Source organism: Vespa mandarinia, chromosome 16 (assembly GCF_050613455.1).
Source record: "Vespa mandarinia isolate Hongniang chromosome 16, ASM5061345v1, whole genome shotgun sequence".
Classification (NCBI taxonomy): Eukaryota; Metazoa; Arthropoda; class Insecta; order Hymenoptera; family Vespidae; genus Vespa; species Vespa mandarinia.
In genome coordinates this window covers 103,444-129,668 of record NC_140825.1, presented here as the reverse complement: position 1 = coordinate 129,668, position 26,225 = coordinate 103,444, and the positions used below count along the sequence as shown (strand labels likewise).

Sequence of the window (26,225 nt, the reverse complement as noted above, 5' to 3'; positions counted from 1 at the left end):
CATCTCAGTATAGGTCGGTGATTAAACAATTATTCGAATATTCCGATATAAATTTTGTAGTTGCTCGCGTAGTCGGAAAATTAATACTTTGATAATGGTAAAACCGACCAATAACAAGAATTAAGCATTTTAATGATAAACCTGCAATTGAATAGACTCGAGTAATTTTTTTAATTAAAAATTTTCCTTAGAGATTCACAGCTTGAGGATACTGAATGGCATTCGTTTGAACCTTTTGTGAAAATTGTCCAAAAACAACAAAATATTTCTTAGTGCAGATATTCGAATTTTAAAGGAGTATGGCATTATTATTATATATCATTATTATTATATGTATATTATTATCAATATAATATATATACATATATTATATTAATTATTAATTATGCGGTTCTATATAGGTGATTATTATTAAATTTTCCTGACAATATTGAAGAAAACGTAAGGGTACAACACTTTAACTATATGCATCATTTGTAATCCACATATTACGGAAAGTTTATTAATGCGAATTTGATCAAAAAAATAAAATGACGTAGCATAATGTTTATAAAAGAAATTCAACGTACTAGTGACGTTAATTACGTATATTAATCATGTCAATGTGAAAAAAAACCGTTTTTTGCATACATAAAGTATGAAACGTTACGTTTTGTCAGCGGTTCGATAAATGATAAAGTACATGTTCTGATTATGCTATTCATCTATATATATATATATATATAGATGAATAAAATAAGTAAAATATGTAAATTAAAATATTGCTTTCCTTTTGATTTGCAGTATCAATGTGGAATTTTCATCGAAAATTATTAAATGAATTCTTTCTTACAAATGTAAAGTCGTATATAGATGTACTTATCAATCATTCTGATGCTTTAATGAAAAAATTGAAAACATTAGGTGGAGAAATATTAGATATTTTCCATTACATCTTTTGAACATCTACAATGAACTCCAAATTCATTGGACATAATATATGATAAAATTTCAAAATTTTTAAATGTTTATAAAATATATATTCTTTTGTATGAATTTATAATATTGTTGTTACATTCCTTATTGAAAGATGTTATGATTTCTGAATTCGTTGAATAATGAGAATCGCAAATTTGCTGAATCTATTGATTGGTAATATTATTAAATATCATACTATTTGAAATATTTCATTTTTTATTTATAATTCTTGTTTTGTTTACTTCTTCAGCTTGGTGGATATAGCTACGTAAAGGATATCTAAAATATGTTTACAGCCGAACATAATTTTTATAACATTTCTATCGGAAAGAAATTTCAAAAATGTTTATCCTACCTGAATGAAATTACACGCAATGTATATTTAAGACATACATTTATATATATATATATATATATATATATATATATATATATATATATATATATATATAGATTATTTTTTGTTTGTAAAGATAATTAAGGAAAAAAAATCTATGTTAAGAAGTATAATTAACCAGGAAATGAAACAGGAAAATTCAGATAAAAATAATTATCTACGCACGTCTACTACATGATTATTTTTATCTTTTTTAATTTATTAAAAATTTAATTACATTATTAAAACTTAATTTATTAAAATTTGTTAAATTTATTGTGATTAATATTGGAGCATATATACTTGTTTGTTTTTTAAGAACGAAAGACAATTTTCTCCTGGATTTTTTATTCGAATCATCTCATGAAGGAGGAAAATATTCGGAGTAGGATATTCGGGATAAAATCAATACTGTAAGTCGCATTTATTATTTAGTTGCAAAAAATTTGTTTGTTGAATAAAATTGGTGGAAAGTGTCTATTTCATTTCAGTAAAGTAAAATATCAGCTAGCTAAAATGTCATTAGTTTGTACTTTTAATGCTTGCTAATTCCCTAATATTTAAGTACGTACATATTACGTACTATTTAGTACATATTACGTATATATTACTTACTAATAAGTACATACATTTTTTGAATAATTTGTCATTACTTATATAATGAAAATTATTTTCAGATTAACTTCGTATCATGTTTTTTCGCATCTTTGATCACAACAATGATTAATTTTGATCATGGATAAAGTATACGAGGAGACCCAAAGTATACGAGCTGAACCAAATTTACAACCCGAGCGATCTAAAATATGTTCCAATAACATATGATGATATTAAAAATATGAATCTTTTGGAACACATGGTCAAGAAAACGTTACGTCTTTTTCCCGCAGGCCCCGCCATCGTCCGGAAAATAACGTAAGGTATGAAGTGATACACATATAAAATCAACATATGAAATAATAGTTTTTATATGTTTTATCCTTAATACAATACAATAATATGTTATATAGAAATAATATTTATTCATTAATTATATTAAGAGACAAAATTGGTCTGTACCGAAAGGTAATACAGCGTATTTCTCATTTATAAATTCCATAGAAGCGAAAAATATTGGCCAAAGCCATTAGTATTTGATCTCAATAGATCCCTATCGGGAAAGAATAGTCCCACATATTTCTTTCCATTTAGTTACGGTCGAAGAAATTGCATAGATAATTATATACTTCTATTGAAATTATATTCCATAAAGTTATTGAACAAAATGCATTTATAATTGATTTTATTTCTTTAACTCAATAATTCGCTATACTAGAGATGACAGCAATAACCGCTCATAAGAATATTGATAATGAAAATAGATAAACTAATAGCAATTAATGAAATTGGAATAAAAACGTATCTTTTGTTAAAACTAACGAAACCGATAAAATTAAAATTGGAAAAAAGAATATTCGTTTTTAATAATTATAACAAATAAATTCATAATATGCACATGTTATTAATGCCGAGTAACACTGGGAGCGATTATTGATTAAATAGTTCATTAAGGAACATTAATAATTAATTATTCATACCCTCTCTAATTTGAACTATATCGAGTATATCAATGTTATCGAATGAGATTATATATCTGTAATCACTAAAATTTTTAGTGATGATAACTGCTTTAGAATTTTTCAAAAAGAAAGAAATTTATTTTTATGTTTATTGGCTATCAGTTTGAAAATTGATCAATATTAACTAATATTGATTTGAAATCGTCCGATAATCAGCGATTATTTCGATGATCGCAAGCAAACGAAAGTTCTACTAACAACAAAAAGGCAACATTTATCGTAATAAAATAATTATTTTACTTTCCCATTATAATTATAAATAATTATACTCATTTTTGGATGAATTCTTCTAGTCAGTTTTTTTATTCAGTTTTAATTGTATACTTATTCATGTTTCTTCATCAAACAATTAAATGTTTACATGACATTTTATAGTTAACAGGTTTTTTGTAATGTAAAAACATTTTTTCACTATATCAATATTTTATGAGATAATTAGCCATTTCGGTACCTTCTCTATTTAGAGCGTCCATACGTAAGCACATTAAATGATGCGCGTTATTCAATGCTTTTGCATTCGTCTAAAGTAGATCACAAGAATATTCGTATTATTAAAATAATGACTCTTCAATTCGAACATCCATTCATTTTTCATTGTCTTACAAGTCGTATCAATGAGATTGCTAAAAAAAATCTAATTAAAGAAAGAAATAAATATCCTGGATACACATCCAGAAACTGATGACTTAAGATCGTTGTAGGTCATATCCAAAAAAAAGTAGATGAATAAAATTCAGGAGAAAAATCGGTTGCTAATAATAATAAATTTTTCAAGAGTTATAAAATTTTATTGAATGGAATCTGACTTGGTCCATCGTATTTACAAATATTGCATGCCTACATGCGTACGCGCGTGTGTATTCTGCCTATATCAATAAGAATTAGATGGCGAGGGAGAAGAGAAAGAGAAAGAAAAAGACATTCTTGAAATTTAAATTCACAAAATGTCATTTATCATGCATCTTCCTCACGTACTCTCCAGGATCCATTAAAGACATCGTGTTATCTCAGTAGTTTTTGAAAAAAAAATTAGTTGTCAGGGGAACGACTGAAAAATTCCGAGCCTGGAACCACTATTTTTAACCCTTTGCACTTGAGCGCACCGATACTTGAGCGGCGCCCGGCTGATTTGAATTATCTACTCAAGCGATGCTGCTATAGTTTTTTGTAACTTGATCTGCTTATTTACGATGTGCGATAAGATATTTCTCTCGGAAATATAATATTTTTATGGCCTAGACTCAGCCTACATTTTTAGCCAAATCTTAGCTCAGTTTACTTAGTTTCAGCATAGCATTCGTTTGAAACAGTCTTGGCAGTGAATATAGCAATTGAAAAGTTTTTGAGCCCTTAAAATATGGATAAAGATTATATCAGCTCAAGTTCGGACGAACTTCAATTTTGCCGGTTTGGATGAAGAAATTACATTGATTCACGACGGATTATGCCACGAAACGAACGAATCCAGTGGAAAAGATAGTGAGGAAGTAAGAGGTGTGAGACGACGAAAAATTAGAATTATTGAGAGCGAAAGTGAAGTCCAAAATGAAACTGCGGAAGGTGCAAGGAGTTTAAAATGAATACTTTGTAGAGAGTACGAAGAAGTGCCGGATCAAGTTACAAAAGACCGTAGCAGCGTCGCTCGAGTTGACATTTCAAATCAGCCGGGCGCCGTATCGGGTTAATTGCGACCAGTGATTCTATAACACTGATGTAGATATTTTGCATACAAATCAACCGTTATCGCAGACCACAGTGTGACCAAAGTGAACTTGAAAATAAAAGACCTTTTTTAAATTCTTAGAGAATTCAATATATAACAACGGTTTGTTATCTTTCTTCAAAGAGAACTCGGCCTGTGAGGACGTGATTAAGAACAGACATAATTGATTGATTTTAATTTTGATGAAGAAGATTTCACTTCAAGGAAAAAAGTTTAATCTAGGATCTTGCTTTTTCAAATTTTTTAAAAAGCTTTTTATTTGTGAATAAAATATAATATAGTATGTAAATACAGCATATACATTATAGTGTATACAATAGACAATATGGGTTGTCTATTATATACAAAGTATATGGTTGTTTATGGTTCTCAAAAAATGTAAAATAATCTTAATTAGTGTCTTTTTTCGAATATTAATTTTACAAGTTTTGCTGGTTTCAAGCTAACATTTGTTTCTATTCCAATTTTTTCGATTGCTACTGGTCGATCTATATTAGATCAATAAATCTTCTTTGCGAAGTAACAATTAGTGCTTTCATTTCCAGCGATGTCAATCTTTGATCTATAAAGTAGAATCAGAATTAAATACATTCTGTTCTATAACTTTTTGAGATGTAATTTCAATAATTTGTAAAAATGTGCAATTATTTGTGTAATTTCTTTCTCCTTGATTGAATGCTAAGAAATTCTATCAATTACCTTCGACGATTTGAAATCCATCTGAATCGAATGTTAACATTTCGGTTCAATATTTTTCATTTCGCTCAACTTTATAGATAAAAATACGGTCGAACTGCATTTTCGTATGATCTCCTCTACAGATTTTTCTTAAAAAGTGTGTGTGAAAGAGAGAGAAAGAGAATGCATAAAATAACAAATATAAGAATAACAAGTAACCATTTATTTTTATTTAGTTTTACTAAGGCTTAAAATGTAATAGATACAACACATAATCGATGATCATGAGAAAACTATATGATGTGAATTGTGATCTAATAATCGCATATAAATATCCCACCTTTTGTCTCTTTGTCCTGCTTCACATTGTACTCCCTCTCTCCCTTTCTCTTTCTCTCTATCAGTCTCTCCATCTCCCTTTACCACTTCATCATTATCACTATCTTCCTCTTTTTTCCTCTTGCTCCCACTCTTTTCCATTCTTCGACTGAGCAATTAGATTTACATGATGTTGCATACTTTCTTATAGGAATACTTCATTAATTCATTAGGTTTCTTCTTAACGATTTCTCTAATTGGTTGCTAAAAGGTAAAATATATAAACAAGACGTAATTTGTTTTTACAGATGAATTCAATTGTATCGGTCATAACGAACATGAAATAATCTTGTGGACCGTATAATTTTTAAAAAATGGTCTTGATTGAAACATTATAATATAAATTTACCGCCAATCGTGGTAAGGTCGAATGTAGTAGTGTATAGTTAAAGTGTCAGTACGAACTGAATGCTCGTATTACTGTTTCCACGAATGATCGTTTACATTGTTACACTTCATTCACTCCAATATTTCAAATCTCATTAAAAGAAAATTAATACATTGCCCAACGACATGTTAGACGTAGAGAAAGGGTTAATTGGTATCAAATATCGAACATGTACAAGAAAATCTATAAAAATGCATTACTGAAGTTTTACTAATTTCTAAAAAAACTAATTTATAAGAATTTAGAAATTAACAGAAAGAATGATCATCAAGGTCTTTATCTTTTAATTACTTACTATGTAAAATTGTATGAATTTTTTATATAAAATAGCATGAGACAGTTTTTTTTACAGTTCCTAGATTGTACGATTAATGATTTATATCTGCTATAGATCTGCCATCACGTACGGAATTTATTACGTATAAAAACATAATATGTTAATTATATATTTATTACATTTATATACATTATACAGTTTAATTCTTCTTCTAAATTTTGGTCTTACAGATTTAGCCGGTTTTAACATAACATTCATTTTTATCAGAATTTTTTCAACTTCAATAACAAAATTTATATATTCGACCTGAGTGTTCTGATTTGAGAGAGAGAGAGGGAGAGAGGGGGAGAGAGAGAGAGAGAGAGAAATAATGCAAAAATTCATAATTATTTTAACTCAAGACAAATTTCCACGAGTTATTACTCGCACTATTCTTATTGCCAGAGTCCCTGACAAGGAAAACAACTACATATCAATCATTGATAAAGAATTGTAATTATTTTGATATGCTGGTCATATGTACATCTTTTTTCTTGTTATTTTTATTTCATCACTCTCTTTCTCCCTCCCTTTCACTCTCTCCCTCTCTCTCTCTCTTTCTCTCGCTCTCTCAGTTTCACTCTCTCTATCATTCCCACCATCTCACTCAATTGCTTCATCATTACCAGTCTTCCTCTTTCTCTCTCTTTATCCCGCTCTATTCCATTCTTCGATTGGGCAATTAGAGTTATATAACGTTCCGCATATTTTTACTGAAAGACTTCATTAATTCATTAGATTTCTTCTTATCTATTTTTTTAACCGGCCATTAAAAAGTAAGTCAATGTACAATGTCAATGTACATGACGAAATCTTTTTTCTAGATGGATTCAATTATATTGTTCACAATAAATATGAAATAACCTTGTAGAACGTATATTTCTTAAAAAAAGTCTTTATGGAGATATTTTAATATAAATTTACCAACAATAACATCAAATGTAATATTATAAGATTGAGATATCAGCTCGTACTAATACTTTAAAGCTTGCTTCGATTTCCTCCCGAAGAGTAGATTAGAATATATAATCCATGGTAAACGCGGTATCTACAATTTATGATATATAATTTATATAATATACATATAAATATAAGAAAATTTATGGCATATAATTTGTATAATATATAAATATAAATATAAGAAATAAATGTAAACTAGTCCATTGCAATATACATAAATTGAGAATTGTTTACCGTTAAACTGTATGGCATTGAACGTGTAATTAAAACATAATTTTTTGAAGGTACGTTGCATTTCTCCTACCGTGACCAGTGATGACGGGCAATTTGCACAGAAGATATTTTCCTAATTCTATATGTAATTATTATATATAGTTTTTCATATGTATTGTTATTATTTCCAAAATTAGTGTTATAACTATGTATATAAGAAATATATTTATGAATGAAAATAGGAAATAATTGCTTTTTTCATAACGAACATTATAATTACTGTTTATTACGCCAAAATTAGAAATTAAAGTAGAAATATACATGCAAATATCAAGCTAACAGAAAAGATGATTTTCATAACATATTCGTTTAATTTATGACATATTCTCAATTCTAATGAAGAATTAATTAACAATCGGTTTATAAAACGATATTCAGTTATAGCATTTTTTGTGAAAGTAAAAAGAGGCGATAAGGAAGAGATAATTCATTTTTTAATCCCCTCCTATTTTCTTCTCGCCTAATCGAATAAGAATTTTCTTATGTAAGCTCTGATCACGTGAGCATAGTCCGTACTCCGTATTATATAAATATTCCTCGTTGTCATCTTCCGTCCTCACTTTCTATTAAGACACGAGGATAGTAAGAGTTGTACTGTGTAAACGGAGTGTTTGTAAATCACAAAAATTATTACTACAATCATTAGACTACTTCTATTTTAATTAAACTATTTCTATAGCTTTCAATAGCTGCAAATCACTGTAATAAAATTCACCGTAATATTAATTATTATTACAATAATACTAGTTGACTTATTCTACAAAATATAACAATACATTTTAAATAAATTACATTTACTACAATATAATACGATCAAGAGTATCCCGGTTCCGAAAGCATACCCAATAATTGGATATGCTCATCTGTTTATTGGCGATAACGAAGGTATATTTGCAATTGTTATATTTTATATTTAAACGCTTTACCCAGTTTTCATTTATAATTTTTTTTTTTTAGATATAGCCCAACATTTTATAAATATTGTTTAAAATTATCATTCATTGTGGCATATATGGCTAGGCACGAAATTACTTGTAATCGTACATAATTCAGAATATATCAAGGTAAGACCTATTAATTGTATTTGAATCATCCGTAGAAAATTCATATTTTTTTCTTTACTTTTCTAGAAGGTATTAAATAACTCAAATATTAATGAGAAAAGCGAGGAGTATAAATATATGAAATCGATTATCGGCAATAGATTGTTTTCTGCTTCAGGTGAAGTATACATATTTTACATTGTTTAATATTGTGTAATTATTTATATTACAACTTATATATAGATACATATATATACTCATTCGAATATTAACTTATGCAAAATTAAAGGATAAAATATTTTTTCTTCTGAGTAGATATATACAAATTAATATATTATAAAAAAGTGTAGCGAATTTTCTCTCGCTCTTCCTCTCGTTTTCTTTTTAAAGAGAAAAATAAGTAAAAAATATAAATTAAGTCATGCTTTCCTTACGATTTGCAGCAAAATTGTGGAATCATCATAGAAAAATATTAAATGAAGTCTTTCTTAAAAAATATCTAATGTCCCATATGGATGTATTCGTTAATCATTTTGTCGCTTTAATGGAAAAGTTGGAAATTTTAGTTGGAGAAGAAATAGACATTTGCCATTACGCTTTTCGCTGTACATTGGACATAATATATGGTAATATTTCGAAATTTCTAAACGTTTATAAAATTTATATTCATTTCTATGAATTTATAATATTTTTGTTACATTGCTTATTCAAAGATTGTCTGCATCAAACTCCACTAAATTCGCAGACCGATGAGAATTCCAAACTAGATATATCTATTCATTGGTAATATTACTGAATTTTATACTATATCAAATACTTTATTTTTCATTTATAATTTATGTTTTGTTTCCTTCTTCAGTTTGATGGATATAGCTGCGCGAAGGATATTCAAAACATGGTTACATCCGAATATAATTTTTTGTAATACTGCTATGGGGAGGAAATTTCAAATATGTTCATCCTACCTGAATAACGTTACAAGGAATGTATATTTAAAAGATACATTTCGTTAATCCATCTTGTCTGTTTTTAACAATTTAAAATTTAAGTATTATATTGTCTTTATAAATACATATCATTTTTTATTTGGAAAGAGAATCAAAGATAAAAAGTGATCTATGTTAAGAAGCGTAATTAAATAAGATTTGATTAGGTCTTACTTTGATATATCCCAGATTATGTACGATTACAAGTAATTTCGTGCCTAGCCATATACGCCACAATGAATGATAATTTTAACCAATATTTATGAAATGTTGGGATATATCTAAAAAAAATAATTATAAATGAAAACTGGGTAAAGCGTTTAAATATAAAACATAACAATTGCAAATATACCTTCGTTATCGCCAATAAACAGATGAGCATTTCCAATTATTGGACATGCTTTCGGAACCGGGATACTCGTGATCGTATTATATTGTAGTAAATGTAATTTATTTAAAATGTATTGTTATATTTTGTAGAATAAGTCAACTAGTATTATTGTAATAATAATTAATATTACGGTGAATTTTATTACAGTGATTTGCAGCTATTGAAAGCTATAGAAATAGTTTAATTAAAATAGAAGTAGTCTAATGATTGTAGTAATAATTTTTGTGATTTACAAACACTCCGTTTACACAGTACAACTCTTACTATCCTCGTGTCTTAATAGAAAGTGAGGACGGAAGATGACAACGAGGAATATTCATATAATACGCAGTACGGACTATGCTCACGTGATCAGAGCTTACATAAGAAAATTCTTATTCGATTAGGCGAGAAGAAAATAGGAGGGGATTAAAAAATGAATTATCTCTTCCTTATCGCCTCTTCTTACTTTCACAAAAAATGCTATAACTGAATATCGTTTTATAAACCGATTGTTAATTAATTCTTCATTAGAATTGAGAATATGTCATAAATTAAACGAATATGTTATGAAAATCATCTTTTCTGTTAGCTTGATATTTGCATGTATATTTCTACTTTAATTTCTAATTTTGGCGTAATAAACAGTAATTATAATGTTCGTTATGAAAAAAGCAATTATTTCCTATTTTCATTCATAAATATATTTCTTATATACATAGTTATAACACTAATTTTGGAAATAATAACAATACATATGAAAAACTATATATAATAATTACATATAGAATTAGGAAAATATCTTCTGTGCAAATTGCCCGTCATCACTGGTCACGGTAGGAGAAATGCAACGTACCTTCAAAAAATTATGTTTTAATTACACGTTCAATGCCGTACAGTTTAACGGTAAACAATTCTCAATTTATGTATATTGCAATGGACTAGTTTACATTTATTTCTTATATTTATATTTATATATTATACAAATTATATGCCATAAATTTTCTTATATTTATATGTATATTATATAAATTATATATCATAAATTGTAGATACCGCGTTTACCATGGATTATATATTCTAATCTACTCTTCGGGAGGAAATCGAAGCAAGCTTTAAAGTATTAGTACGAGCTGATATCTCAATCTTATAATATTACATTTGATGTTATTGTTGGTAAATTTATATTAAAATATCTCCATAAAGACTTTTTTTAAGAAATATACGTTCTACAAGGTTATTTCATATTTATTGTGAACAATATAATTGAATCCATCTAGAAAATGATTTCGTCATGTACATTGACATTGTACATTGACTTACTTTTTAATGGCCGGTTAAAAAAATAGATAAGAAGAAATCTAATGAATTAATGAAGTCTTTCAGTAAAAATATGCGGAACGTTATATAACTCTAATTGCCCAATCGAAGAATGGAATAGAGCGGGATAAAGAGAGAGAAAGAGGAAGACTGGTAATGATGAAGCAATTGAGTGAGATGGTGGGAATGATAGAGAGAGTGAAACTGAGAGAGCGAGAGAAAGAGAGAGAGAGAGGGAGAGAGTGAAAGGGAGGGAGAAAGAGAGTGATGAAATAAAAATAACAAGAAAAAAGATGTACATATGACCAGCATATCAAAATAATTACAATTCTTTATCAATGATTGATATGTAGTTGTTTTCCTTGTCAGGGACTCTGGCAATAAGAATAGTGCGAGTAATAACTCGTGGAAATTTGTCTTGAGTTAAAATAATTATGAATTTTTGCATTATTTCTCTCTCTCTCTCTCTCTCTCTCCCCCTCTCTCCCTCTCTCTCTCTCAAATCAGAACACTCAGGTCGAATACGTAAATTTTGTTATTGAGACACATAGGCAATATGATCACTGTATCTTCTTTTTGGATTTAACCACATTTTAGATGCTGTTCTAATTATAATATTCATTTATATTATATTATAATATTCACCAAAATTTATGTCGACAAAATACTTTTAGTATGGAAAAATATAATTACAAATAGTCTTTAAAAATATAATTACAATTAACGAAACGAATCGAAAAAAAACAAATAAATTCACACGGTAATGATTTGATCGGATCATGATTAAATTCAGGAATTTCAGGTTGCCACAACACTCTTCGGGCAGAAGTCGGAGGAAGCCTTAAAAATGACTTATATAATCGACCTTTTGTTTCAACAATTGACTGTCGCAAATGGCTGCTGTAGTCAATCTATCAGAAGCTTAATATGTGACTATTTATTTAATATGCGAGGATTTACCGGCTCGTCTAGTTCAAAGAATGATAGGAAATGATTATCGTTTTATGTTGCATTCTACATACAATTCATTAAAATATATAACGTATGTATACCATCATTAAAATCAGATAAATTGGTCAACATGATTTTTATGTTTTCTAAAATAACTCCACATATGCTATCTCAGTATTTCGATCATCGCAATAAAAAAAGAAATAGAACGCTAAGCATTCGTTATTAGATAATGGTTAAATTTTATGACCAATTAAATCACATAATTCTTTGAACTGAACGGGTCGGTAAATCCTGAATGAAATAGTCGCATATTAAGCTTCTGATAGATTGATTACAGCAGCCATTTGTGTGAAAGCTATGATGCAATAAACAAAATCCACGAAAAGAGAAACTATTCGATATGATCTGTTACAATCGTCGGTGATTGCATATTTAATTATCATGGTATGCTTTTCTTCCTCTTGTTTCATATCTCCCTCATTCTATTTCTCTCTCACACTCATAGCAGTAGATTAAATATTTTTATTTGCCGAAATAGACATTCCTACAAACTGGCCATTACACTGAAAATAATATTTTACATTAAACATTTGGCACAAGTCTAACGCATCGGTCATCATCTAGATTTTTTGTATTGGATATTCGTGTTTATTAAATACTCTTGATCTAATAAATGATTCTGTTAGAAGATTTAATGAAAGAATTCAATAAGTGCGTCATCAATCAAAACCAATACCGGATTGAAATATATGAAAATCATGCAAATCGCAGGATTGTTCAGCGTAATCCTTATCGTCACTTTGACACGACTATGAAATATTGTTTACGCTTTCGCAATGTTTTTCCCAGTCTATATTTTTCATAATGGTACAATTGAAGCAAGGACGCGTAAATATACATCTTTGATACTTAATTGAGTACTCTAAACATTGATAATGGAAAATTCGCAAATATTCATATATTTGCTTCGTAATTGCGTTTTTTACAAGAAAGTAACCGAAACTTAGGTACTAGTTCACTTTGAATATTCACTAACGATCGTATTTTATCTAACGTAAATTTCGTATCACGTTCATAGAATCGGAATTAACCGTAAATTTTACTATCAAAATCAATGCAAACGAATCATAGTAACGTCTATTGATTGATGTACACATGCATGAACACGTAGGTGAGAACACGTAGAAGAATGAAAAAAAATATAGCGGTATATGGAGGAAGAATGAGAAACTTAGAGAAAGAGAGAGAGGGAGAGTGAGAGAGATGTGTGCAAAATAAATTATGCAAAAGATAAATGCTAGGAGAAGCCAACGATGACAAAGATAAATGTCTCTTACAAAATAAGTGGATAAAATTCTGAAAGAGTCAAAAAGATTATCTTATATAAGAAAATATCGGTATATTAAAAGCGTGTTTGAAAAGACCGGTCAATGTCATACGAAATTCCACATTTAATATCTCATATTCTTGTAGGTGAATAAATGATATTTCCAAAATGATACTAACTCGCTACTCTCTTGCCCAAATCAAAGTTGATGGGGCGTTATGTAGAATAATCGACTGTGCAACTTCTATATTCGAACACCGCTTGTAATATTAATGCAAATGTTACTGTAAAAGTCAAATTTTATAAATGGCAAAATGATTAATGAAAAAATATTTTATTATGGTACTATTGAAATATTATGATTTCAACTACATATGTATATAATAAAATAGAGGTTTCAATTAAAAATTTTTTTGGTTCCCTTGACTTATCTTTTCAAGGTCCTTAGTCGTATTATGCATATGTAATTTATTTGAAAAGTATATTACTATTCTATAGAATGATCTAATTAGTATTGTTGTAATAATAGTTAATATTGCAGTGAATTCCATGATGAATCGAATCAATTGAAAACTATAGAAACAGTTTAATTAAAATAAAAGTAATCTAAAGATTGTAGTAATAATTTTTGTGATTTACAGACACTGTTTACACCAGGCAACTCCTACTATTATTGTGTCTTAACAGAAAGTGAGGATGGAAGAGGAAAACCTGGATTATTAAAATATTACAGTGTAAGGACTTTATTCACTCGACTAGAATTTACGTCAGCAAATTTTTTTTTGTTACTGAAAAGATTTCTAATTATAATTCCTCTGTTATTTCTATGTGATTTTATATTCATATTTTGGGTATATAATGTATAAATCTGAAAACAGGAGAAAGCATAAGCTTTATTCTAAATGTACCGAAATCTGCCATAATAGCCCACTGTGACCTCAAAGTTACAAAACTGTATCATAAAAAATAGTAACAAATTGAAAATTGAAATGCAAACAAATAGGTTGTTATTAATATACCCATATTATAAGAACCCAGAGCTATTATGTACACTATTCTTAGTTTCGTAATTACTGACAAAAGCACAAATAATATCAATTCGATCAAATGGTTTCGCTTATATTTACTGCGGACAGTTTGCACAGCATTTACTTTGTTATTTCAGGTTGATGAGCCTAGCAACGATCATAAATATTATATTGTTTGTCTTGACAACGTTATAGAATTAAGATTTATGCGCTATCTCATGAAAAAAGCTATAATTATTTGGTAAAATCTCAATAAATTAAAATGTGACCTGAAAGTTACACGGGCCCATAGAGAGTTAAATAATTAATTATTTCGTTTCTGTAAGGATGTTCATTATTCCTAGTTTTACAATGGTTTACGCCAACAATAAGAACAGATATATTTCTTGAACGATTTTGATAAATAAGGTTTCATTTTAAAGGAGAAAGTTTAAGATAGAACTCACTTTTCCGAATTTTTGAAAAAGCTTGAAATTTTCTTTGAAAAAAATGATCTTTTTTCGAGAATAGTTTCGAAAATATTCCACAAAATCTTATTTTTTATCGTATATTTATATACTATTTATTATATGTATCAATTATATTTATTATTCTTTATGCAATTTTGAAACAAATGTGTATCAACATCGTATCTAATTCGAATCACTGCGAGACCTCTACGACCATGTAAAAAAGATCTACATATGAGAAACTGAAAAATGTGAAGATACATTTTTAACTAACATTACTTACTCTACTCAAACGAAACCGATTGATATGTTATGACCAATGCAAGCTTATACAATTATTGGATATTGGTGCATGGTGGGGACAGTCATCGCCACTTTCACTTATAATTGATATTTTGTCCATACCTGTCGCTGCAATCACGCACGCTCTTGAGAAGGATGAGGTAGGTTTTTAAGCTTAGTATTTCTTTTTATATTTGTCGAATGGCGTATTCTTACAAAGTCTTTAGTTAAAGTACTAATTGCTTCTTATATGTCATATTATGCATTATTTATATCATTCATTTAATGAATCTTTCAGTAAATTTTCGACCTTGGAACCAAAATTAGCACGTTGAAAGTTTATTAAATGATATTCGTTTGTAGAAATTAAAAACTAACCTCTAAATATGAGTTTAATCGAAAGATTTTAACGCATCAAGAAATAAAACGGATCAAATTATTTTTAAAATAAAGCATAATAACTTGAAGAAGCTGATACTGGAACCTTTCCATTATATTATTCGTTTTAATTAATTGGTTTTATTAATAGTATTACTTATTCTTAACAATTATTTTTATTAGCTATTATTATATCCAAAATACATTTTATTTCAGACCGACATTTAATAAGACGTTTTTACTTGATATGAAGCAGTGTTTTACAAGGGAATGTACTATATTTATCATTGAAAGAGGATCAAAATATAGTCTGGAAGACCATATTGTTAAAATGTGGGAAGGCCAGAAGATTTCTAGAAAGAATAATAACGGATCTGAGTCGCAGTCGTCAATCAGAGAATTGACAAAATGTTTTAAAAGAAGTATCCTGTTAATTGATAATATTCTAGCATTGGTATATAGTTTATCACTAAGCAAAATAGAATTTAATAAATATTCCATCAAATAAATAATTCTGTTATTGTTTTTGTAAACCGCAAGTTTTTTCTATCATTCCTGATAAAAAAATATGAGATGATAATGACTTTATTATTATTATTAAGTAAAATATTTGCTTCAAAAGTGTATTTTTTCTTTATTTTCAAATTATGTCAATGTATGACTAATATAATGTACAATGTTTCAGAATTGGCCAATCATTGATGCTCAGCAATCTATTATTTCATTTAAGAATAAAAAATGATGACGTCGATCTAGAAATGTATCATTATGCACTGGATTATTACTATGCTAAAGAAATGAACGCAACAAAGGAATATTCCATTGTGCAATAGATTGGACTGGCTTTCAATTGGTATGTTCAAGAGTCTGTATTTTCATCTCGTTCTGTTCTCGTTGGTAATTATTAGATCCTCAACAAGAATATCGCCACAATAAAATCATGCCTCAACAAACTGTTCAATCCTCCATGATTACTGGATTTTCATTGAATAAGAACGGTTATTATTCGTATGAAAATAGAAAAGGAAAATATCTTAGGGTTCAGGAATATCATTCGATAATATGTATTCGTCAATTAGTCGATGTCTCGTCGAAAAATTCATTATATTCTCTACCGAAAGATTCATTATGTACGCAAAAATTGAGAAAAGCAAAAGAACTATCCAAGAGATCATCGGAATCATCTGAAAGGATATTGAAGAACATAGAGATGAAGACAGACTAATTTATTTATCGAATTTGCTTAGCCTTATAACAATCGTAGAAGAGGAGAAAAGCAGTTTATTACAAATGATGCTTAAAGAGAATGTCACTGAAGATTGTATGGAGACCAATGGTAAAAAAGCTCATGTTAGTTAACTGTCATGGAATTTTGTTTCATCTATCATACGGAACATATTTTCTGCTAATTGAATGTGGAAATTGGTTTGTTTTATGGTCGTAGAATGATCGTTGATGAAAGAAGGATAAGATGTGGACCACGTTCTTGTATCAATCTTACTATGGCAATCTATCCTCACACGTACGTTTATCTATTCAATGGATCATTTTAGCGGTAGACGCTTTGGTAAGTAAATATATCGTCTAGCAGTGCAAATATGTGGATATCTGAAAAACAAAATAATCATCTTAGGGATCCATTAGTTAAAGTTTCTGTATTTTCAGTTTTCAAGGTTTTTATGGAAAAGAACAAAAAGTCCACGTGCTAAAGCATCATCGAAGGTTCGAGAGATATCTATAATATCTATAATAACGATAGTAGAAAGTGCAAATCAAAGCATTGGCTTATTTGAAATTTTTATTTGGCGATAAATTGAACGATTGGAACGAAAAAGTGATTAAAGAGTTCAGCATACTTAGTAGGTAAATCTGAACTTATAGTTGAGATGTCATAATGCTGTGCTTCCATTGCTTTTCCTTTTAATAAGAGGTGAATCACTGGATCTATCAGTTGTTGATGATTTAAATCAATCAGCAGGTTGTAGTGAGTTAAGAGATCAACTCCGATGATTGTTGTTTCCACATCTGCGATGATGGAAGACCAGGAGAAATTTCTGCGGTGATTTAAATCAAGGTTGATGATTTTAATGCCATATGTGTTTATTTGTATGTGTGAATTTGCAGCATACAATGCAAGTGAATCGAAATTTCAGTTTTTACGGAACTTTTTTGCGGGTATATGGACACGATGGACTCAGAGTCAATCAGAAATTTCTGTTTGGTAATGTAGTTGTAAATATATATACGGAGCTTTTTTAGTCTTGAGATGCAATCTTGCACTGTTCCTATTGAAGACAGCGATGTTGAGATGCAATCTTTCACTGTTCCTATTGAAGACAGCGATGTTAGTTTTCCTAATTTGTTGTTCTCAGTATGGTTGTTGAAATGAATTTGCAAGGTAAGTTGTAAGTGCAACGTTTTGCTTCGTTGGCAAATAATAACAGATATCATTGTGTGTAGATGTCAGTCATCTTGGTTTGCTACAGTTGTGCTACATACAGTTGTTGGTTTTGTTGTTGCAGTAGAGTGAGTTGTGATTTTAGCTTATTGATCTCCATCATAAGAGATTTTTGAATTTCTATAATCTTTGAGTCAATGTCCTGAAGAGTCGGTAATGCAGGATAATGTACGTGCAGAAGTTGCCATGATCTGGTTATTCTGTTGATCGTACGACATCAGTTCGTAAAAACGGTCTGCAAACTCAGCTATAGTATCAAACGGAAATCTACTTGCGGTAAATTTTTAAAAAATCAGATGCGGTTTGATATGTCCTGATATTCGTTCAAGCCAAATTTGGCGCAATATGGTACTATCAAAGGAACTGTCAGCTAATTTACGCATTTGTCGCAGGAGCTGAGAAGGTGTTCTATTTGCAAGCCTTGACTCATGTAAACATTTCTTTACCTGTTTTTGTCTGTAATAAGAGTCGTGAGATTATCGCGTTTTTGAGAATTTTGTACTTTTCTGTAGGGCTTCTATCATATTATGATAGAAATCAGCTCGATTGTGTCGTGGTCCAGGGCTTTAAGGATCGTCAGGTATTTTACCTTATCGTCGACGATTCTATAAGTAGTGAATTCAGCTTCGGCCATAATGAACCAGAGATCCGATCGATTTTTGGTAAATGCCATCAATTTAAGTTGACTCATGGAATAATATTTGTCACGCATTATGTTGTTATAGGCTAGCAATTGATTATAATTGTGCAGGTTCTGCATACCAAAAATATTTCCTGCTATTTTTCCTATCATTAACGCTGTTGAGATAGGTGAAGTTATCGCAATGTTCTGTGGCGTCCTTTGTCCGTTGTTGTTTTGATTCCTTTATTCAGAATGAGTTCCTTTACTCAGAATGAGTCTGTATCTTCTATGACACCAATGTATTTAACTTGCCGTTGTTGTTGATTTATGGGAATTGGATACAAGTTCGCGCCGAATCCTAATAGGTCTGTATGTACACTGTTGGCTCTTGACATGGTGTTCGGTTCTTGTGATTCTTTTTTAGGTGCCTGAACATGAGGATCATATTTTATGATGAGGCAGGATGGCTGACGCCGATACGTTTTCCTTTTTATAGTTGCTCTTGATGCACAAAGATCACGTCGAGGTCACCAATTTAGCGAGGTCAGGGTTTTATCGTTGACAACCCACTATGTAGAAAGAACTTTGCACATTAAGTAACAATATATATATATATATTGTTATATATCCATTTCAATGAAAAAGAACATTAATAAATAATGATATAAAAATATATATAAAATCGTCGCTCAATAAGGAAATAAATTATTCGAGAAATAGATAAGTAATCTTTATAAAAAAAGTTAATATCATCTTCCGCCCATAACAATTTTATTTCGAATAAATTACGGGAAACTATTTCGAAATGTTAATATAATTATATAATTGGATAATCTTATCTTTGCATATTATTATGCAAACAGTTTCTTTTTCTCTCTTTTTATTCTTTTTCTCTTTCGTACTCTTGCTTTCTTTTATATTTTTCTGCTTTATTATTGTACATTTCTTTCTTTCCTTTATAATTACAAAACAAACTAATGATTTGCAAATCATAATATAAAAACAATACTCCTTTCAGCTTTTTGATTAATGATTATAGATATTTGGTGTGCCAAGGTTATTCGTTTCTTGTTTTTATTATACATAATCTTTATTATGATTATAAAACACGATATCAATAATTACAGCAATTAATAATTAGATTATAAAAGTACTTTAATATTACGACTGTCAATCAATAACGCTCCGTGTTAGCCAACGTGGTGCCACTTCACGATTCCTTCTTTCTTTCTGTATTGATATTACATCTAGTACGATACCTATCATCATCATACATCTGTTTTTTCTATTTTCTATTTTCTCAAGACCTCTGTTTTTCAATAATTACGATTCTGTTATGAATTCTGTGCGTACACACACAATGTTTCACCTCTTGGGTACTTTGTATATTACTTTTTATTGATTTTCTTAATTTACCTAATTTTATTTTTATCATTTTAATAACACAGTTATGGCTATTAAATATTTAATCTGATTCATAATTTCCTTCGATTACGTTGATTTATATGATCTAGTTCAAAGAAGAAAAAGGTTTTAACAATTAATTTTTAATGTTATTAAATATATCATTTATCCAATAATCGCTTTTATTATTACCGTATACGTACATTTAATTTATAAATATAAAATTTATTTCTTTTATAATCTTAAATATTTAAAAAATTATTGATAAAGAATGTTCTACATTTGAGCATTTTACGGTACTTTAACATAAAAAATAAATCTGTATTATTTGATATTGATAGAATAACAATTTAGCTTATGGAGCATTGTTAAATACTTCTGATCAAAAATATAAAAATTAACTTAAATTAAAATCTTTGAAATATTTCTTGTAATATATTTATAAAATATATCTATGAATATATCCTCATTATTCTCATAAATATGAGATTAATGGAGAAACATTTTCAGTTTTATTTTAACTTCTTACAGAAATTTTCCTGTAACTGCAGAAAGAATCACGAAGCTGCATATGTCGACTGAAACAAAAAGGACGAAAGTGTTTCGAATGTGGTCGTTGGATATGTGGCAGCGAAGTATAAAAAAAGAAAAGCGAGAAGTAAGTAAATTTTTTAATGTTTGTAAAACAGTTGTGTTAGGTGATCGTAAGAAATATAAATTTGTTGAGATAAAAGATAAGTAAGTCATTGCATTAATTGATATTGGTAGTAATCTGCATTTGATAAAGCTTGAGCAATATATAAAATTAAATTAACCACAAGTAAATTAACCACAAATTGACAGAGAAATTGTGTGTTTAAAAAGCTTAAACACTGTTGTGACATCAGAAAGTTTTGTAGAGAATGTATATATCAATAAACATACTTATGCATTAACGATTTGTGTTAAGCCCGATGTGTAACTGAAATACGATATGATATCAGGTTCGGGTTAACTTACCTAAAATATAAGCATGCGTATATTCATTCAAATAATACCAATGTTATAGTATGCAATAATGATTATAGGAAAGACGATTTTCCATAAATATTTCTTTCATTGATACATTAGATTCAATCGATAAATGGATGAACCATAAACTGTGAAATCCAGTATACTAAAATACGCAAGTTCGGTATTGATTAAAAAGAAGGACGGTATTGATGGCTATTGCTGTAAATAAAGTTTAGTTCATTTGCAATAAAATTTTCCATAATGAATAAAATTTGAGAGAATTTGTACATTTCTTTTCCAGAAACCGATTTTGTAGCTTCTACCAGCACTTTGTACCTTTACACACATATGTAAAAATACAAAATACACACATACATATATATATGTAAAGAAAGTATACTTTTTTCAGGTAGATTTGCCGCGCTTCTTATGGCCCCCTCTTCCATTGTCCTTTATTATTTACAAATTCTTTTGTTACCTACAAATCGAGCCGTTAAGATTTGCAAGAGAAACGGGCAGTAGGAAATAGAACGTAGAAGAGAGAAGTAGCACGAGAGTTTATAAGGAAATTTATATTAGATAATATATATTAAATAAAATTTAAATAGTGTGAATAATAAACGTAAATTGTCGTTTCTTTGTTCACAGGTAAGACTAATTAGCAAATAAGTATTAATGAACAAATAAAGATTTATTACTTTGTTCACAGAGAAACATATTTTCGTTTATCAGCTCACGTAATCAATCCGAGATATTATAACAGATAATTTTTGGTTTATAATGGAAAGAAAACTACAATTCGCAATTAAATGTATGGCATCACCGAGCGATAGAAAGACAAACGTGATTGCCATAACCTCTATCACAACTGAGGACAATGAAAAATATATATTACTAGAAAATGAAAAATTTGTAAATAACCACAGCGAACTAACAAAAACAAAAAGCTATAAGAGAATGGAAAAAAGCCTCAATCTAAGAGGTAAAAAAAGAAAAATATGGATTAAATGCACACGAGAAATGGATAGTACGTATTTTGATGAAAATGGCAATATAATGTTTAATGATCTATATCTAGAAGAAATAGTAGAAACAAATATAATAGAACCCACACAGAAGAAAGAATACCAAATAGATTTAAAGGGTATATCGGAAAAATTCATGATCGAAAAATTTGAATGTAGACACTCAAATGCAGAACAATGGTTGGAGACATTTGAAAAAGAATGTCAAAGATTCGAAATTAAAAAAGATAACACAAAAATTGAAATTCTAAGATTATTCCTTGACAGGGTATGTTTAGACTGGCACTCAGCAGCACTAACAGCGTTGACAATAGAGGCTGGTTGAAACGAATGGAAACAGAGATTCTTGAAATCATTTGCAGACATGGGATGAAGTACAAGTATATACGCTATATCCTACAGATATAAAGAAGGTTCACTAATAGAGTACGCTATGAGGAAAGAAAAACTACTACTGGATGTGGACAATAATATCGGTACCCTGATAATCGGGACCGTGATAATGCTTATAGCAGCAGGATTACCAGAATTCATAAGAGATAAAATAGACAGAGAAAATTGTCAAAATTCAACAGAATTACTATAAGAAATAAAAAAATGTGAAAGTCTAATAAATAAGAACAGTTTTACAAAAAAGAAACTTGAAGAAAAGAAACCGTGTAAGAATTGTGAAAAACTAAACAAAGGCATTAGATATCATTCAGAGAACTCCTGTTGGTTCAAAAAGGAAAATAGAAAAGAAACCAGAATAAATGGAAGCAATTCGATGATAGAAGTGGACCTATGCAAGGAACAAAAAAAACGAATAACCACACCATTGATCAAAGTAAAGATAGTATTAGCAGAGAAGTTAGAGATAAACGGAACATATGACTTAAGTTCCCAAGTCTCTCTAATAAATTCGAGACTAGTCAAAATAAAAAAAAGAGACAAAAGATAAAAATAAAATATTTTTAAAGACAGTCAATGGTGTGAAACAAACAAAAGGTTTAGTAACCATTAAAGTAAAAATTTTCGATAAAGAGGAATACATTGATGTATTTATTGTAGAAAGAAATGACTTTGAAGATTCCATTATTGGGTTAGATATGATAAAGAAATTCAAACTAACTCAGGATGAACTTACAAATATCTCAAAAGAGAGAAACACAAACAAAAAAAAATATAAATACATTGGATAGAAAGAAAGAAATAAAAGAAGTTAAAATAAATTTTAACGAACATGTGAATGAAGACGAATTTAGATCGGATTTGAATCACTTGGACAATACAACAAAAAAACAAGGATAAAAAACTTATAGAAAGGTATAATTTTATATTTGCAAAAAACAAATATGATGTAGGCACCGTTTCGGACTACGAAGCTCGAATAGACTTACCGGTTGATAAGTACTACAGTAAGAGACCATATAGATGCACTATACAGGATAAAAAGGAGATAGAAAATCAGGTGGCAAAACTATTAGAAAATAAATTAATTGAAGAATTTTATAGTCCGTTTGCAGCACCAGTAACTTTAGCATTCAAAAGAGATGAAAACAAACGATCACGATTGTGTATAGATTTCTGCGAATTAAACAAGATAGTTACATCACAACCATTCCCATTAATAGAAGATTTAATACTAAAAGCAAGAAACTGTAAATACTTCACCACATTAGATATAAATTCCGCTTTCTGGTCAATTCCATTACGTATTGAAGATAGACAAAAAACAAGATTCGTTACACAAGAGGAGTACTTCCAATGAATATGTCTATCGTTCGGACTAAAAACATCACCAGCCATTTTCCAGAGAATACTATCTAATATTCTAAGAAAGCACAAATTAAAAGATTTTTCAGAGAATTACATAGACGACATATTAATTTTTTCAATATCATTCGAAGAACATATAGAACACATAGAAAGAGTAATGAAGGCAATAGTAAACGAAGATTTCAAACTAAAATTTAAAAAATATACATTTGCAACAGAATCAGTGAAATATCTCGGACACATAATAGAGCACAATACAGTAAGATCAGTAAAAGATAATCTAATCTCAATACAAAATTTTCCCACTCCAAAAACTCAAAAGAATATTAGACAGTTTCTCGAAAAAATAAATTTTTATCACGAATACATACCGAAAAACTCAATACTGCTAGACCCATTACATAAACTGTTAAGAAAAAATGAAAAGTTTATATGGTCTGAAGAGTGTGAAAAATCTTTCACAAATATAAAAAAATTATTATGTTCTCAACCAGTGTTGCAAATATTTGATAGAAATTTACCAATAAGAATTTACACGGATGCATCACTGGAAGGCATTGGTGTAATATTTAAACAGATACAGAGTGATGGTAAAGAAAAGCCAGTAGCATACTTTTCAAAAAAATTAGATAATTCACAAAAGAGAAAAAAAGCAATTTACTTAGAATGCCTGACAATCAAGGAAGCGGTAAAGTATTGGCAACATTGGCTGATCGGAAGAAAATTCACGATATTCACAGACCATAAACCATTAGAAGGTATGAACATAAAAGCTAGAACAGATGAAGAACTTGGAGAATTAACGTACTATTTGTCACAATATGATTTTCAAATAAAATATATTCTGGGAAAAGATAACGCTGAAGCAGATAGTCTAAGTAGAAATCCAGTACTGGAACCATCCGAAAATACGGAAGAAATACTAAAAATAGTTAATCTAATAAAAATAAAAGAGATAAAAACAGATCAAAAAGAAAATAGAACACTGCAGAGAACCGAAACAAAACTAATAGAAAAAGACGGAGTATTCTATAAAAAAAATTAGAAACAAAGAAAAGATAATCTTATCTACGGAACTAAGCTTAAAATTAATTAAAGAAATACATTCTGAATGGTGTCATATAGGGATCAAACAAATGGATATTATATTATTATACAGCTAAAGGTATAACTGCAAATATAAAAAAAGTTTGCCAAAACTGTGAAATATGCATTAAAAACAAATCCAGGGGGCAAGGAAAATATGGACGGATGTCACAACTAGGACCGGCAACGAAACCGTTCGAAATCATGTCCATTGGAGGCTTCAGAGGACAAAGATCGACAAAGAGATACCTCCACCTGCTAGTGGACCATTTTACAAGATACGCGTTTATGATAACATCAAAAACCCAAAGTGCAACGGATTTCATCAAACTGATAAATAAAGCACTAGAAATCGACAAAATAGGAGTAATACTTGCAGATCAATACCCGGGAATAAACTCAAGAGAATTTAAGGAATTCCTAATAAAAAATGACACTAAACTGATTTTTACGGCTGTCAATGCGCCCTTCTCCAACGGTCTGAACGAGAGACTGAATTAGACCCTAGTAAACAAAATAAAATGCAAGATAAACGAGAAAGGAAAAAAAAGAGCTTGGTCCAATATCCAAAGATGGTGACGAGGATTAAAAATTGTAGACATTTTATCCGGGGGAGGGGGGAGATGTAAAGAAAGTATACTTTCTTCAGGTAGATTAGCCGCGTTTCTCATGGCCCCCCTTCCATTGTCCTTTGTTATTTACAAATTCTTTTGTTACCTACAAATCGAGCCGTTAAGATTTGCAAGAGAAACGGGCAGTAGGAAATAGAACGTAGAAGAGAGAAGTAGCATGAGAGTTTATAAGGAAATTTATATTAGATAATATATATTAAATAAAATTTAAATAGTGTGAATAATAAACGTAAATTGTCGTTTCTTTGTTCACAGGTAAGACTAATTAGCAAATAAGTATTAATGAACAAATAAAGATTTATTACTTTGTTCACAGAGAAACATTTTCGTTTATCACTTCACATAATTAATCCGAGATATATATATATATATATATATATATATATATATATATACTATATATTATATATAGTAGCCCAAATGGATAAAAGTGTAACTAACT

The 26,225-nt window shown here is 29.2% G+C and overlaps 3 protein-coding genes and 1 pseudogene across 9 annotated transcripts; all 4 read left to right on the top strand.

Moving 5' to 3' along the window:
• The first annotated feature begins 543 nt into the window (after positions 1–543).
• LOC146872477 (cytochrome P450 4C1-like) lies at positions 544–14,434 on the top strand (annotated as a pseudogene).
• On the top strand, positions 8,255–10,741 carry LOC118442057 (cytochrome P450 4C1-like). Of its 2 annotated transcripts, none has more exons than XM_085661916.1 (6): positions 8,255–8,553; positions 8,626–8,732; positions 8,799–8,889; positions 9,278–9,337; positions 9,425–9,494; positions 9,571–10,741. In XM_085661916.1, the coding sequence occupies exons 3-6, from the start codon at positions 8,850–8,852 to the stop codon at positions 9,722–9,724; spliced, it is 324 nt and encodes a 107-aa protein (XP_085518042.1). In that variant the 5' UTR covers positions 8,255–8,553; positions 8,626–8,732; positions 8,799–8,849; the 3' UTR covers positions 9,725–10,741. The 2 variants fall into 2 exon arrangements, with proteins under 2 accessions (XP_085518042.1, XP_035723113.2); XM_035867220.2 differs by having other exon boundaries at positions 8,278–8,553; positions 9,155–9,337.
• A 1,012-nt stretch (positions 14,435–15,446) lies between the features above and the next one.
• On the top strand, positions 15,447–21,675 carry LOC146872476 (uncharacterized). 6 transcript variants are annotated; one of them, XM_085661756.1, is made up of 5 exons: positions 15,627–16,259; positions 16,491–17,155; positions 17,250–17,327; positions 20,821–20,947; positions 21,400–21,675. In XM_085661756.1, the coding sequence occupies exons 2-5, from the start codon at positions 17,112–17,114 to the stop codon at positions 21,418–21,420; spliced, it is 270 nt and encodes an 89-aa protein (XP_085517882.1). In that variant the 5' UTR covers positions 15,627–16,259; positions 16,491–17,111; the 3' UTR covers positions 21,421–21,675. The 6 variants fall into 6 exon arrangements, 5 of the variants coding, with proteins under 5 accessions (XP_085517883.1, XP_085517882.1, XP_085517881.1 ...); XM_085661755.1 differs by having other exon boundaries at positions 21,357–21,675; XR_014983057.1 differs by lacking the exons at positions 17,250–17,327; positions 21,400–21,675 and adding an exon at positions 15,447–15,588 and having other exon boundaries at positions 16,022–16,259; positions 16,491–16,658.
• Positions 21,676–21,790: 115 nt separating this feature from the next.
• On the top strand, positions 21,791–23,546 carry LOC146872475 (uncharacterized). Its single transcript, XM_085661754.1, has 2 exons — positions 21,791–21,930; positions 21,992–23,546. Exon 2 carries the CDS (start codon positions 22,063–22,065, stop codon positions 22,630–22,632), a length of 570 nt encoding a protein of 189 aa, XP_085517880.1. The 5' UTR covers positions 21,791–21,930; positions 21,992–22,062; the 3' UTR covers positions 22,633–23,546.
• Positions 23,547–26,225: the final 2,679 nt, after the last annotated feature.

Bases quoted from the DNA above. Each gene is read 5' to 3' on its own strand.
- LOC118442057 (XM_035867220.2), top strand. From the start codon at position 8,850: ATGAAATCGATTATCGGCAATAGATTGTTTTCTGCTTCAG. The intron at 8,890-9,154 runs GTGAAGTATACA...TACGATTTGCAG, and splicing joins TAGATTGTTTTCTGCTTCAG to CAAAATTGTGGAATCATCAT. The intron at 9,338-9,424 runs GTAATATTTCGA...GCTTATTCAAAG, and splicing joins TACATTGGACATAATATATG to ATTGTCTGCATCAAACTCCA.
- LOC146872476 (XM_085661755.1), top strand. From the start codon at position 17,112: ATGTCACTGAAGATTGTATGGAGACCAATGGTAAAAAAGCTCAT. The intron at 17,156-17,249 runs GTTAGTTAACTG...TTATGGTCGTAG, and splicing joins CCAATGGTAAAAAAGCTCAT to AATGATCGTTGATGAAAGAA. The intron at 20,948-21,356 runs GTAAGTAAATTT...TAATGATTATAG, and splicing joins TAAAAAAAGAAAAGCGAGAA to GAAAGACGATTTTCCATAAA.
- LOC146872475 (XM_085661754.1), top strand. From the start codon at position 22,063: ATGGAAAGAAAACTACAATTCGCAATTAAATGTATGGCATCACCGAGC.